The following is an 11,027-nucleotide window of genomic DNA, read 5'->3' as shown; positions in this document are numbered from 1 at the left end:
TGTGTGTGTGTGTACGTGCGTGCGTGTGTGTTTATGGCCACATTGACAGATATCATACCCAAGACAATATCTGGTGATAACGCTTCCCATCAGTTTCCTTCTTTGGTTCACTTCTGCATCAGCCTCAGGTGTTGACTGTTTCCATTACAATCCAGCAGACTGTCAGTCTGAAGTGAGGGGAAGAAAGAGAAAATAGCGGGAGGAAAGGTGATGATATTGAGAATGCTGATCATGCAGACTCTATTTCTCAAATCAAAGGATTATCTAATCTGATAATACCTACTGACACAAACACACATGAAAGGAAACCACCAGGAGGCCAGAAGCAGCTCATCATAATCCACATGAAATACCAGGAAAAGCTTTGACAATTAATTAACACACCAACACACACACTGTAAATACAATTATGAAACATGCAGAAAGGTGTGTGCGTGCGTGCGTGCATGTGTGTGTCTGTGTGAGTGAGTGAGTGTGTATGTGTGTTCTGTTCAACACATTTGTATTTTGTCCTTTCAAAACACGCCTTTTAAATTGATAACATGTCTGTGATACTGATATGACATTATATGATTTAAAAGAAGATAAAAAATAGCGTTACTTATTGTAAAAATGTCAATGTAAACCCGGAATCACGGAATGTGAAATTAGTAACATAAAATTAGGACGCCATTAAATTAAAAACTCCTTCATTTTTACAGCACATAGCTGAGTTGCCATGGACTCTGGAGAAAACCAGTTTCATATTATGAGGTTATTTCTTCTGACTGAACCTAACCCTCATCTTGGTTTCGTTCTGCTCCACGTTGATGTGTAAGTGTGTTTTTGTGTCTACATGTGTGTTTGTCCTCCTCATTATTGGGAGTGTGCCTCTGCAGAGTCCTGATGAGTGGGATGACTCTGGTGTTTATAGAGGAATTCCTGCTTTCTCGCACCTATTGAATGTTGAGTCTTTATGGCCTCTTTGGAACTCAGTTTGTAAACACAAACACTGCAGCACAAAAGGACACAAGTGAGAAAATGGTACACGGCAGAGAAGGAGCCGCATACTTGAGGCATCTGCTGAATTTTCATCTCGACAAACATTGTCACATATGCACCTCGATGGGTGAAGGCATAAGGTGTTCAGTGTCTGTCGAGAAATACCACATGTTGCTTGAGAAGAATTAAAACATTACAGCGGTATAAAAATAGAGGATGTGAGGAAGGCACAGTCACAGGATAGGAGAAGAGCTTCACAAATTTAATTGTGCATAATGTCACATTACATGTGTGTTCAAGACAAGACATAGTGGGATTTGTGTTCACGTTCTGGATGCATGTGTGTGTGTGTGTCAACATGCAGCACTGTGTGTGGCTGTGTGGGAGTCCAAGAGAGAGAGAGAATGAGATGAGTTAAAGAGATGGACAGATTGTGTGTGTGTGTGTGTGTGTGTGTGTGTGTGCGCGTGCATCAGGGGGTGGGTGCATTAGTCCGTGTCAGACAGCAAAGAGTGCCGCAGTTATCTAGGAATCTGAGCCAAAGCAACCTCACTAACGGAGAGAGAGGAGGGGAAAGAGGAGGACGAGGAGTGAGGAAGAAAAGGAGAGAAGAGGAGGATGAAAGAAGCATAGACAGTAGAAAACAAGGACAACAATAGGAGCATCTAGACTAAAAGAAGAGGTCAGCAAACACTTTCCTACTGAAGAGGCACTTAGTTTGCTGAGAATCATCAACAACTATAGGACAACTAACTTACAGCTTGGAGGAAAGAGGCCGGACCACTGCTAAAGAGTTTAAAACAAAGTTTAGGACAAGCCTGCTTTTTCCCATGATTCCTTTCGGCTCTCTCAGTATGCTTCCTCTGCTGTCGCTGTATGTGGGAGCCCTGTTGTCTTTAGATGCATCCCCAGCCTGCACACAGCCTCCCTGCAGGGACAGTCTGGTGGCTGCACCAATCCCGCCCGGGACAGGAGCAGGAGTGGGTACCGCGGCCTGTGAGGGTCAGACTGGGACAACAGCCTGCAGGATAGGGGTTTCACTTTCAGCCATCTCAGACGCACCTCAGAGGGTGGAGCACAGGCATGATTTCCCCCAGGTTCAGCCTAAGGTAAGTGACATCACAGTGTAATGGGAGGTCAGGTGCTGTACTTTTCACAAGATTTATTTTGTTCGAACTTACAAATCATAAAATGTTATTCTAAGACAAGCCACATAATGCTACTGTTATTCAGATATTTCTCAGCCAAGTAAGAGTGAAATGGTTCGGACCCTCTGTCTGTTCATTCACATGCGCCAACAACAACTGAGCAGCGTACTATCGGGCAGAGGCCAGCAGGTCCTTCCTCAGGGGACATTCAGCACACTAAACTTGGCACCACCTCACAGCCCTGGAGCAATGACAGTCCGCAATCAAAGAAGGGATAAAATCAGACCTGCTTTAAAAATGTCCTCGTCATATGGTTGTACTGAGCTCATGCAGCAACAGGTGTTTGAGGGACATGATTACAATGGCTGATGTAAGTGTAAGAGACAGATTGAGACTGACACAAAACATGCCACTGAGCCGTGAGCCTTTGAGATGCATGATTATGCACATGCACAGCTTTACCTCCTTCACTTAAAAACACAGTACTGTTTCACTCAACCCACATTCATAGATATGAAGTTTCTTTGAAGAATGAAGAGGATTTGGCAGTGTTTAATTATGACTGACTGCTAACCTATTGTTTAACACAATGTCTTCAAGCTGTGGGTAATGTCTTTGCAGACTGGAGGTGTCAAAGAACGTCTAGTTCAGCTGCAGCGCTGCATGCGCTCTATCCAGGAAACAGGAGGCCCCTGGAATCATGGGGGCCAGGAGAGCAACTCTCTAGGGGCCATCCTGGCACTGATGGCAGCTGTGCTGACAGAGTGTGACCTCCACTGTCATAGCCAGGCCCTTGGAGCGATGGCCAAACGACTTGGTGAGTAGAACACATTTATATCCCCCACCTCTGCAATACACAGACAAACACACACACACACACACACACACACAAATGCCAGCGCAGTCACTCCCCCACACATAGTAAACAGAACCTCAATGAGGCCTGCTAAGTGTCGGTCATAGGTGAGTGCATAGGAATTTAACTGCAAAGAGAAGGATGAGAAGAACTCTGTGTACACGCACTCACAGACACACATACATACTGTATTTCTCACGACGTCAGGAAGCTTTAAAGAGTTATCATACAAAGTGGAAGCCCTCCGCGCAGTAAATAAAGACAAAGCTTCTGTTTTCAGACCCAGCGTGATGTGTTTCACTGATAACTTAATCTTTCTCTGGGCTGACAGAGAGTGCAGCTGTGGGAAGAGAGGGGGAGAAAGACCTGCTGCTTTTCCTGAAGAGCATCACACAATACCCACCCACAGGTAAAGGCGTGAGAATTGATCACATGATACAGTTGTTGTTGATTATTAAGTTGAATAAAAGTGCACTGTGTGTGGTTCTCAGTCGCCCCCTTGGAGAAGTTACATCCTCAGGATTGTGCGGAGATTTACAGGCTCGGCATCAAAGAGAATGGAATCTACACCATCCAGCCTGACCTGCACAGGCCAGCACTGGAGGTATTTCACATTCACCACACTCATAAAATGCACAGACAGACCCCCCGCCCTACTCCGCTTCTTTTAGAGATGTGTATGCTATCTGTGGATCAGTAAAATCTAGGCTTTATAATATCAAAGTCTTTGCTGTGGCTCAGGCTAAATGTGACATGGAGACGGCGGGCGGTGGTTGGACGGTGATCCAGAATCGGCAGGACGGTTCGCTGGACTTCAACAGGACATGGCAAGAATACCGGGAGGGCTTTGGAAGTCCACAGGGAGAGCACTGGTTGGGGAACGCGGCGCTGTACGCCCTCACCTCCTCTGGCCAACACCAACTCCGAATCGAGCTGGAGGACTGGCACCAACAGAGACGCCATGCTACCTACAACAATTTCAAAGTAGCCTCAGAGGCACAGAGGTGAAACACAATGCACAAATACACACTTTCCGCACTTGTTAGAATAGTTAGATGGGTGGGCCGAATCAACTATCTTAAAGCCCATTAAACTTTAAGTATTTATCTAGAACATTCACAACTAAATAAGCAACAATTAAAGTTTAGGAAAAAATGTCATTGTTATTATTTGTTAACACTCAAAAACATTGGGATTGTGTGGGTGTAGTTTGATCGGGTTTGTCATTTAATAACCACCAAATAACCTAAATTGTTGTGGAAAATATTGCATTCTGGCAGGATCCTATCACTCATGGTAAAAAAAAGGGCTTTCAATTAAAATAGACAGAAGATTGGAAAATAAATGTTGTGTCTAAAAGGTCACTTAAGCAAATGAAGAATCACTCCTCTACCCTGAAGCTCATCTGCTGCATTGATAATAATAATAATTAAATAACCGAGTTTCAAAGTCTTCAGCATCCATTGAGTAAAATGGAGAATGTGTCCTTTTGTTGTAGACAGTTGTGTGTGCCCACTTGGTTCTACGCTACACACATAAAATGTTACACACAACTCTCACATTCTGTCATATGTTATGTCTCTTTTCTTCCAGGTATCGTCTGACAGCACGTGAGTACTCTGGAGATGCAGGCAATGCCTTGAGCTACAGCAAACGTTACAACCACGACGGCAGATCCTTCAGCACTGCTGACCGAGACCACGACCGCTATGCAGCTGGAAACTGTGGTCACTACTACGGTGCAGGCTGGTGGTTTGATGCCTGCCTTGCAGCTAACCTGAACGGACAATACTACCGTGGGCGCTACAGTGGGGTGACTAACGGTATCTACTGGGGGACATGGTACATCCTGACAGACGGACGAACAGGAGAACGCTACTCCTTCAAGAGGGTGGAGATGAAAACAAGACCCAGGAACTTTGTGGGGACATCCTAAAGCTAATGATGACATTTCTCAAATGGAAAATTTGACAATTACAGTAACCTACTGTAATCATGCCAGCCACAGATGAGAAACAGATGTTAGATAGAGATGTTCCGATACCGTTTTGATACTGATACTTGACCTTGTGTATTGGCCGATACAGAGTACTCATCCGATACCATTACGTTAAAAAAAAATTTTTTGAACAGCTGTGTGATATTAACCCTGTATGGACATGATATGATTGCTGTCACTGCTATATGGCAGGGCTCAGGTTAAACCCTTTGTAAAAACATGAACAGATACACGAATGTCATAGAATCTTTCTTTTATTATCTAGTATGTCTGTCCATCATAAAAAATAAATCTTGACATAAATAACACTTCCTACATTAGTAGTCCTAACACTAGGGGCATCTCTCAAAATTAAAGCCTACACGTTGCCTTTTTAGGGGTGGAACATTAGAGGGTAACATATTGCCATATTACTTGTATTTAATAATCAGTCAATATTACACCATCAAGTGCTGCAGGAGTGAGACCCGGAAATAAGTTTGTCCTGAAGTCAATGGGTTTTTTGAAAGGGTCTTTGCTTAGATGTCTGAAATAAGGGGTGTGGTTAACACAAGCTCAAGACATTTTCACGTTTTATTCTATGACATAAAATACATCAGTAAATACCCCACCCTATTTTTTAAAAAGCTTTATGTGTCTTAAAAAAGGCAGACGCTAACAAGTGACTAAATGAGACTACAGAGGTTTTCATAGACATTAAACGCCATCATGCTGAAAACCAATCTACTCAGTCCGCATTTATACCTTCATTGTGTTTATATTCACGCTCTTGCAAACTTTTGATAACTTTCTGAGATGAAAAGCTGTTGTAGAAAAGGTAAACGTGCTAAACCAAATTACAAGTTGGAAGCTTAGTGGTGGCGATGTTGAAGTCAGACAACTGTGGTGTGGTTCGTTTATAGCCTATAGCTTTTTACTTCTGGTGATTGTATTTAGGCTTCAAAAATCATAAAAGTGGTTTTCATTCTGAACAAAATGTGTGAGTATCATAAACTTTTGTTTGTCACAGAGCTGCAATAATCCAAAGGGCAAGTCCCATTAGCCGTTTGTCGAGGGAGCCAGGGGGATGCTAACTTCCAGGTTGGCAAGACACAACTTTCTGTTTAAGCTACTGTTTTAGAGCAGTGAAGAAAAAATGCTTTCTGGGAAAACTGCCATTTTATCCGGGTGTGAAACTATAAAGTCTCTTAATAAATTATGTGTATGTATCGGACTGGTGCATAGACTTGTGTACACAGCTGATATGGTATTTCAGGCGGTATCGGAGGTATTTCAAAAACTACCAATGCATTGGTATCGGAACAACTCTAATGTTAGAGTCGTGTTTTTTATCAGTTAATGCAGATGGCAGCTAATAGATCAAAAGAATTACAAAAAATAATGTTTAAATATTCACTAGACTGTTTGAGGCTAAACTCCATATTACATTATACTTTGCTCTTACTTTTGTTTGGCTACTCTCTTGGGGAAAAAAAGGAATAGATATTGAAAATACTGCTTGTAATAGTTGCACATTTCCAGAATCTTTGTTGCACATTAAAAAATAACCTTCTGTGGTAATTGAATGAATAGCTTGGATGTCTGGCGAGGCATGTATGTACATACACACACTGCTTATACATAAAGGATGATTATATTTTACTGCCACACAACACGATACAGATGAAACATAACTGAAACTGTTCATAAAAGTGATCCTAGAAGAATTCATGGATTAACCCTGGGAGTTTGTATGTGCCACTACCTGCCTAGTCAAGCTGTCTGCAATAGTATTCTCAAGTGTGTTAGGTCAGATGGTGTCATGAGAGAAAGTGTCTAACTTACGAGAGGTCATCATGTCCCTGCAGAGGGAGGCTCTAACAGATGGGTGATACACAGCTCCTCAAATTCAAACTCCATCATCACGTCATTCATGCCATAGACAGAGAGAGAGAGAGAGAGAGAGAGAGATGGAGAAGAACAGATAGAGATTTAAAATCATTTCTATCTACCCACAAGACCCTGTGTTCTGCCTCCAACTGTATTAATATGAAGCCAAACCCAAAGCTCACGGTTTGACAGTAAACAGAGAGAGACCCAGTTTTTGGAGAAGCCATTTTTCTCACCTCTCTACCTCACCTTACTTATACTTTCCCATGAGCACACTGACGCTGACTGTTGGGAGGTTTATCCTGTCGTCATACTCCAAAACCGCCCTCCTCCCACTACTATGAAGTCAAACACACACTGACTCAAACAGAAACACACACACACTCTCAAGCCTCAAGTGCTTTTTCATGTTGGCGTCAGGCGGGCGGCTCCCTCTGGCTGTGCTTCACAAAGGCTTTTCTGGGAGTTTAGAGATGATGTGAGAGTGCTGAGTTTGGCCGTGCACAAGTGACGTTTGTCTGTGTGTGTGCGTGTGTGTGTGTGTGTATGTGTGTGTAAAAGGCTGCACCTATTTTAGCAGTCTTCATAATGAGCTGTCAGTCTGTCCAACAAGCAGTGTGTCTAATAATAGCCAGTGAGGAGGCTCAGCAGGCTCTGATCTGAACACACAGACACACCGCAGGCAGACTCCCGACCAGCCACGGTATTTCACATACACCAATTATACACACACTGGGACATGCCTGTATTCATGTGCACACACACACACACATACACACACAAACACAGGAGACCTGTACATATGGAGGTGCTTGATGTGCTTGACTTCATTAAAACAAGTGCACATTAGAAATAAAATGGCTTCCACTGAAGACGGTTTGATCATGCCGCCTTAATTATTGTTATGCAACCGCAAGCTCCTTTTCCCTTTTTTCTGTCTTGACACACACACACACACGCACGCACGCACACACACACCAACCACACATGCACACACGCACGCACACATACACACACATACACACGCACAGACACACACACACACACAGACACAGCAGAGAGATAGTTAACCATAAGTAATCAAGATCAGTCACCCATAAAAGCCATTAAACCTATCAGCTTTCTCATTTGATTTTGACTGTGTGAGCTTGTGTGTGTTTCGTTGTGTTACTGGAGAAAACAATACAAGGTTAAAAGGTTGTTCTGCCCCCTGGTGGCTCCTGATCATATTGGAGAGACTGAGAGAAAAGCTTTATGTCAGCAGAAGATGACTGGTAAAAAAAACAAACCTGCATTAAATTAGACCCTGGCAAAGGTCCTGTTGGTCTAATAAAGTTTTTGTCTTTAAGAGATACTCTTGAAATGTGCTGGATAATGAGCCTCAAAAAATACAGCCAAACGCCTCAAAGGAGACTTTCATTTCATGTAATTATTGATATAAAAATAAATCACTATTAACTCCTATCCTGCCTCTTTCTATTCATCCTCACTGTCCTCAGTTTCTTTCATTCACACCCTCATTCTAACATTATCTCTCAAATGTTTGAATCCTTCCTCTGTTCTGCATATTCTGAGCTGTTGTCACTTTAAATATCAATCAGTCCTCCTGTCCTCTTCTTCTCTCCTCTCCTCCTCTCTGCTTCCATCACTCTTGTTGACAAGGGAGGAACAGAGGCCCAGGGTTGTGTCACCACAGTATCCTGGCACAGTGTCTGGAGTGGGGTGATAGTGGTGGTGCTGCAGGGTGTGAGGGGTACCGGCAGGCGCTGCTGCCCCAGGGCCGGAAGCCCAGCCTGGGCAGCGGTTAGCCAGCACATCCCTCTGAAAAGCACTGCGCTCCTCTGAGGGAAATTCCCCTGTGTCCTCTGTCATTTATTTCTGCGTTCCACAAGAAAACATCAGATTGCAAACATGAGCCTCCCTTATCTTTAAACCAATGTGTTGATCCTTCGCATGCCAGTGACCTCTAAACCCCCAGGGACACACATTAAAGATGTCCTATCTGAGGGTATTGTTTGATGCACAGGCTGATTTTAATAGTCATGATAATCACAGAAGCTTAAAAGATAATATAAAGGAAAAAAAATCCCCAAATGGCCAAAGCAAGTAATTTTGTTTTAGTTTCATCTATTTATTCAGGCGATATCGATCCATCCATCCAGCCATCCAACTTTAAAGATGCTCAGCTTGACTGATCATCCAGTAATCAGTCCCACTCTGGGTAGACAGGGATAGTATCATGTGTAAAGGCAGAATAAGAATGACACACTTCACAGCTCCACTTCAGTAAGTGAGCTTCAGATTTAGCTGGGTTACAAACTGGATCTGTGAAAACCAATTGCAGGTTTAAAAAAAAAAAAAAAAAAAAAAGAGAGGGAGAGAGAGAGAGAGAGAGCAAATCTTTTGGCAGAAATGTGTTGAACGGAGCAAGACTTTGTCCAGCTTTACAAGTCTGCTGTTCAAAACCCAGCAGCTGTCATTGGGCTTCTTACAGTATATGAACCTGTGGACATAAGCCAGTTTGTCTGGTTGACAGCAGGTGGCGATGTTGCTTAGCGGAGGGGAACTCTGGAAAATGATTTTCCTTCTTTCTTGCTGGCATTTCCACATGAGAAACTTCAACTCAGTCTCAAACACAAAGCGGCAGAAAACAGTCTGACTATGGAAATGTTAGAACCATAGATATTTTCCTCAATATGAAAATAAACAATCAGTCACAATCAAACACAATGTTTATGTGAGTGCTGTGTGAGTAGGTAGATGATGTCATATGTGTATATCTATATGTTCTGGTAAAATGTGATTTCCTCAGGTGGTTTGGATGTCTAATACTGATAAGTGTACTTTCCTTCAAACCATATCACAGAACCACTGCAAACATGACAGGTTTGACTTACAAAATGCTAAAATATTAAAATTTTGATTGCAGTGCATCCGGTCCAACAATAGGGGCATCATACTTGAGGTTGGAGGTCAAAAGACTGAGCCGGTCTACAGTGAGAGCAGTTGAAGAGAGAGTGTGTTTATGATAATATAATACTGTTTTAATGTGCGATATTAAGAAAATAAACCTTAGGCACTTAGCAGTGTGTCACCAGTAAAAAAGGATTTGGTGATGTGACAGCGTGAAAAAGGCAGGAGGAGGTGATGAACTTGGCGGCTTGCAGTGGAAGGAACTTTTCATTCTTTAATCTGCTGTCATGGTGATAAGGCTGTGCAAGGGGGCTGTCAAGGGTGAGGAGGGGAGGAAGGCTCAGGGGGAGGAAGCAAGAGCGGGTGAGGTTTGAAAGGTGTGTGAGTATAACAGGCCGTTAGAGGCTCCCCCTCCCTGACCACAGGGCCACTGAGAGACAGCATGTGCCTGCTTTTAATACTGGTCCTGCAGAAAACCAGAGCAAGGCAGCGTTCCGTTTGAAACCGGAATTCACCAGAACAAGTGTATCCTGATGTGGTGAAGAGCTGGGGTGAGGAGGGGGGGGAGGGAGGGAGGACAAACAGAGGCCATGTGGCAGGCCTCACCCCATCTCTTGTCATTTCTAAATCTGCACAAGAAAGTGGAGGTAGAAAGGTTTCACTGGGAGGGGATGGGGGACTAGAGGATGTGCTGTGTGTGTAATTTTGTAACACTTAATAACATTTTATAAACTAAAATGTTTATGTTATTAACACCCAGTGTGTGCAGCACCTGTTTGTTTGTTGTTGTTTTTTAGTTTGATGCTGATATTTTAATGTTCTCCACATGGTTGTAAATATTGGCTATCACACACCCATGTGACACTGCAGACATTAATGTGGATTACTTGAATGATCATTGCTTTGATATTAGCCTGATGAGAATTCAGTGAAATAAAATAACATAATCATGATAGTGATGCATTGTCCTCAGCCTGGGACATATACGACAACGAACCACAGAGTCTGATAGTGCAGGTGGCATAAGAGGACACGTTCCACTGTCTGTGTGGTAGGCATCTCGTCCCACAACATTTCCCACATACACTGATACAGAACCAAAATAAAAGTTTTTTTTTTTTTACACCATTTTTCCATCTCACTGGTGAAGAGAAAATGAATGTTGGTGGCAGGCTCCAGCACTTCCTGGAGAAACACCTCTTCATCTTTTTTATTTCTTTGCAAATTTCATTCATTACAATTCCAAAGAAGTTTATGTTTT

The 11,027-nt window shown here is 42.9% G+C and overlaps 1 protein-coding gene across 1 annotated transcript; it reads left to right on the top strand.

Annotated features, from left to right (window-relative positions):
• Positions 1–1,835: 1,835 nt before the first annotated feature.
• Positions 1,836–4,921, top strand: LOC111221627 (fibroleukin-like). Its single transcript, XM_022745080.1, has 6 exons — positions 1,836–2,090; positions 2,751–2,946; positions 3,317–3,394; positions 3,477–3,589; positions 3,727–3,989; positions 4,579–4,921. Exons 1-6 carry the CDS (start codon positions 1,836–1,838, stop codon positions 4,919–4,921), a joined length of 1,248 nt encoding a protein of 415 aa, XP_022600801.1.
• Positions 4,922–11,027: the final 6,106 nt, after the last annotated feature.

The sequence above is a fragment of the Seriola dumerili genome, unplaced genomic scaffold (assembly GCF_002260705.1).
Source record: "Seriola dumerili isolate Sdu_G_001 unplaced genomic scaffold, Sdu_1.0 BDQW01000088.1, whole genome shotgun sequence".
Taxonomy (NCBI): domain Eukaryota; kingdom Metazoa; phylum Chordata; class Actinopteri; order Carangiformes; family Carangidae; genus Seriola; species Seriola dumerili.
The sequence above is the reverse complement of the archived record's forward strand: the minus strand, read 5'-3'. Positions and strand labels throughout refer to the sequence as shown.

Bases quoted from the DNA above. Each gene is read 5' to 3' on its own strand.
- LOC111221627 (XM_022745080.1), top strand. From the start codon at position 1,836: ATGCTTCCTCTGCTGTCGCTGTATGTGGGAGCCCTGTTGTCTTTAGAT. The intron at 3,590-3,726 runs GTATTTCACATT...GCTGTGGCTCAG, and splicing joins TGCACAGGCCAGCACTGGAG to GCTAAATGTGACATGGAGAC. The intron at 3,990-4,578 runs GTGAAACACAAT...CTTTTCTTCCAG, and splicing joins GTAGCCTCAGAGGCACAGAG to GTATCGTCTGACAGCACGTG.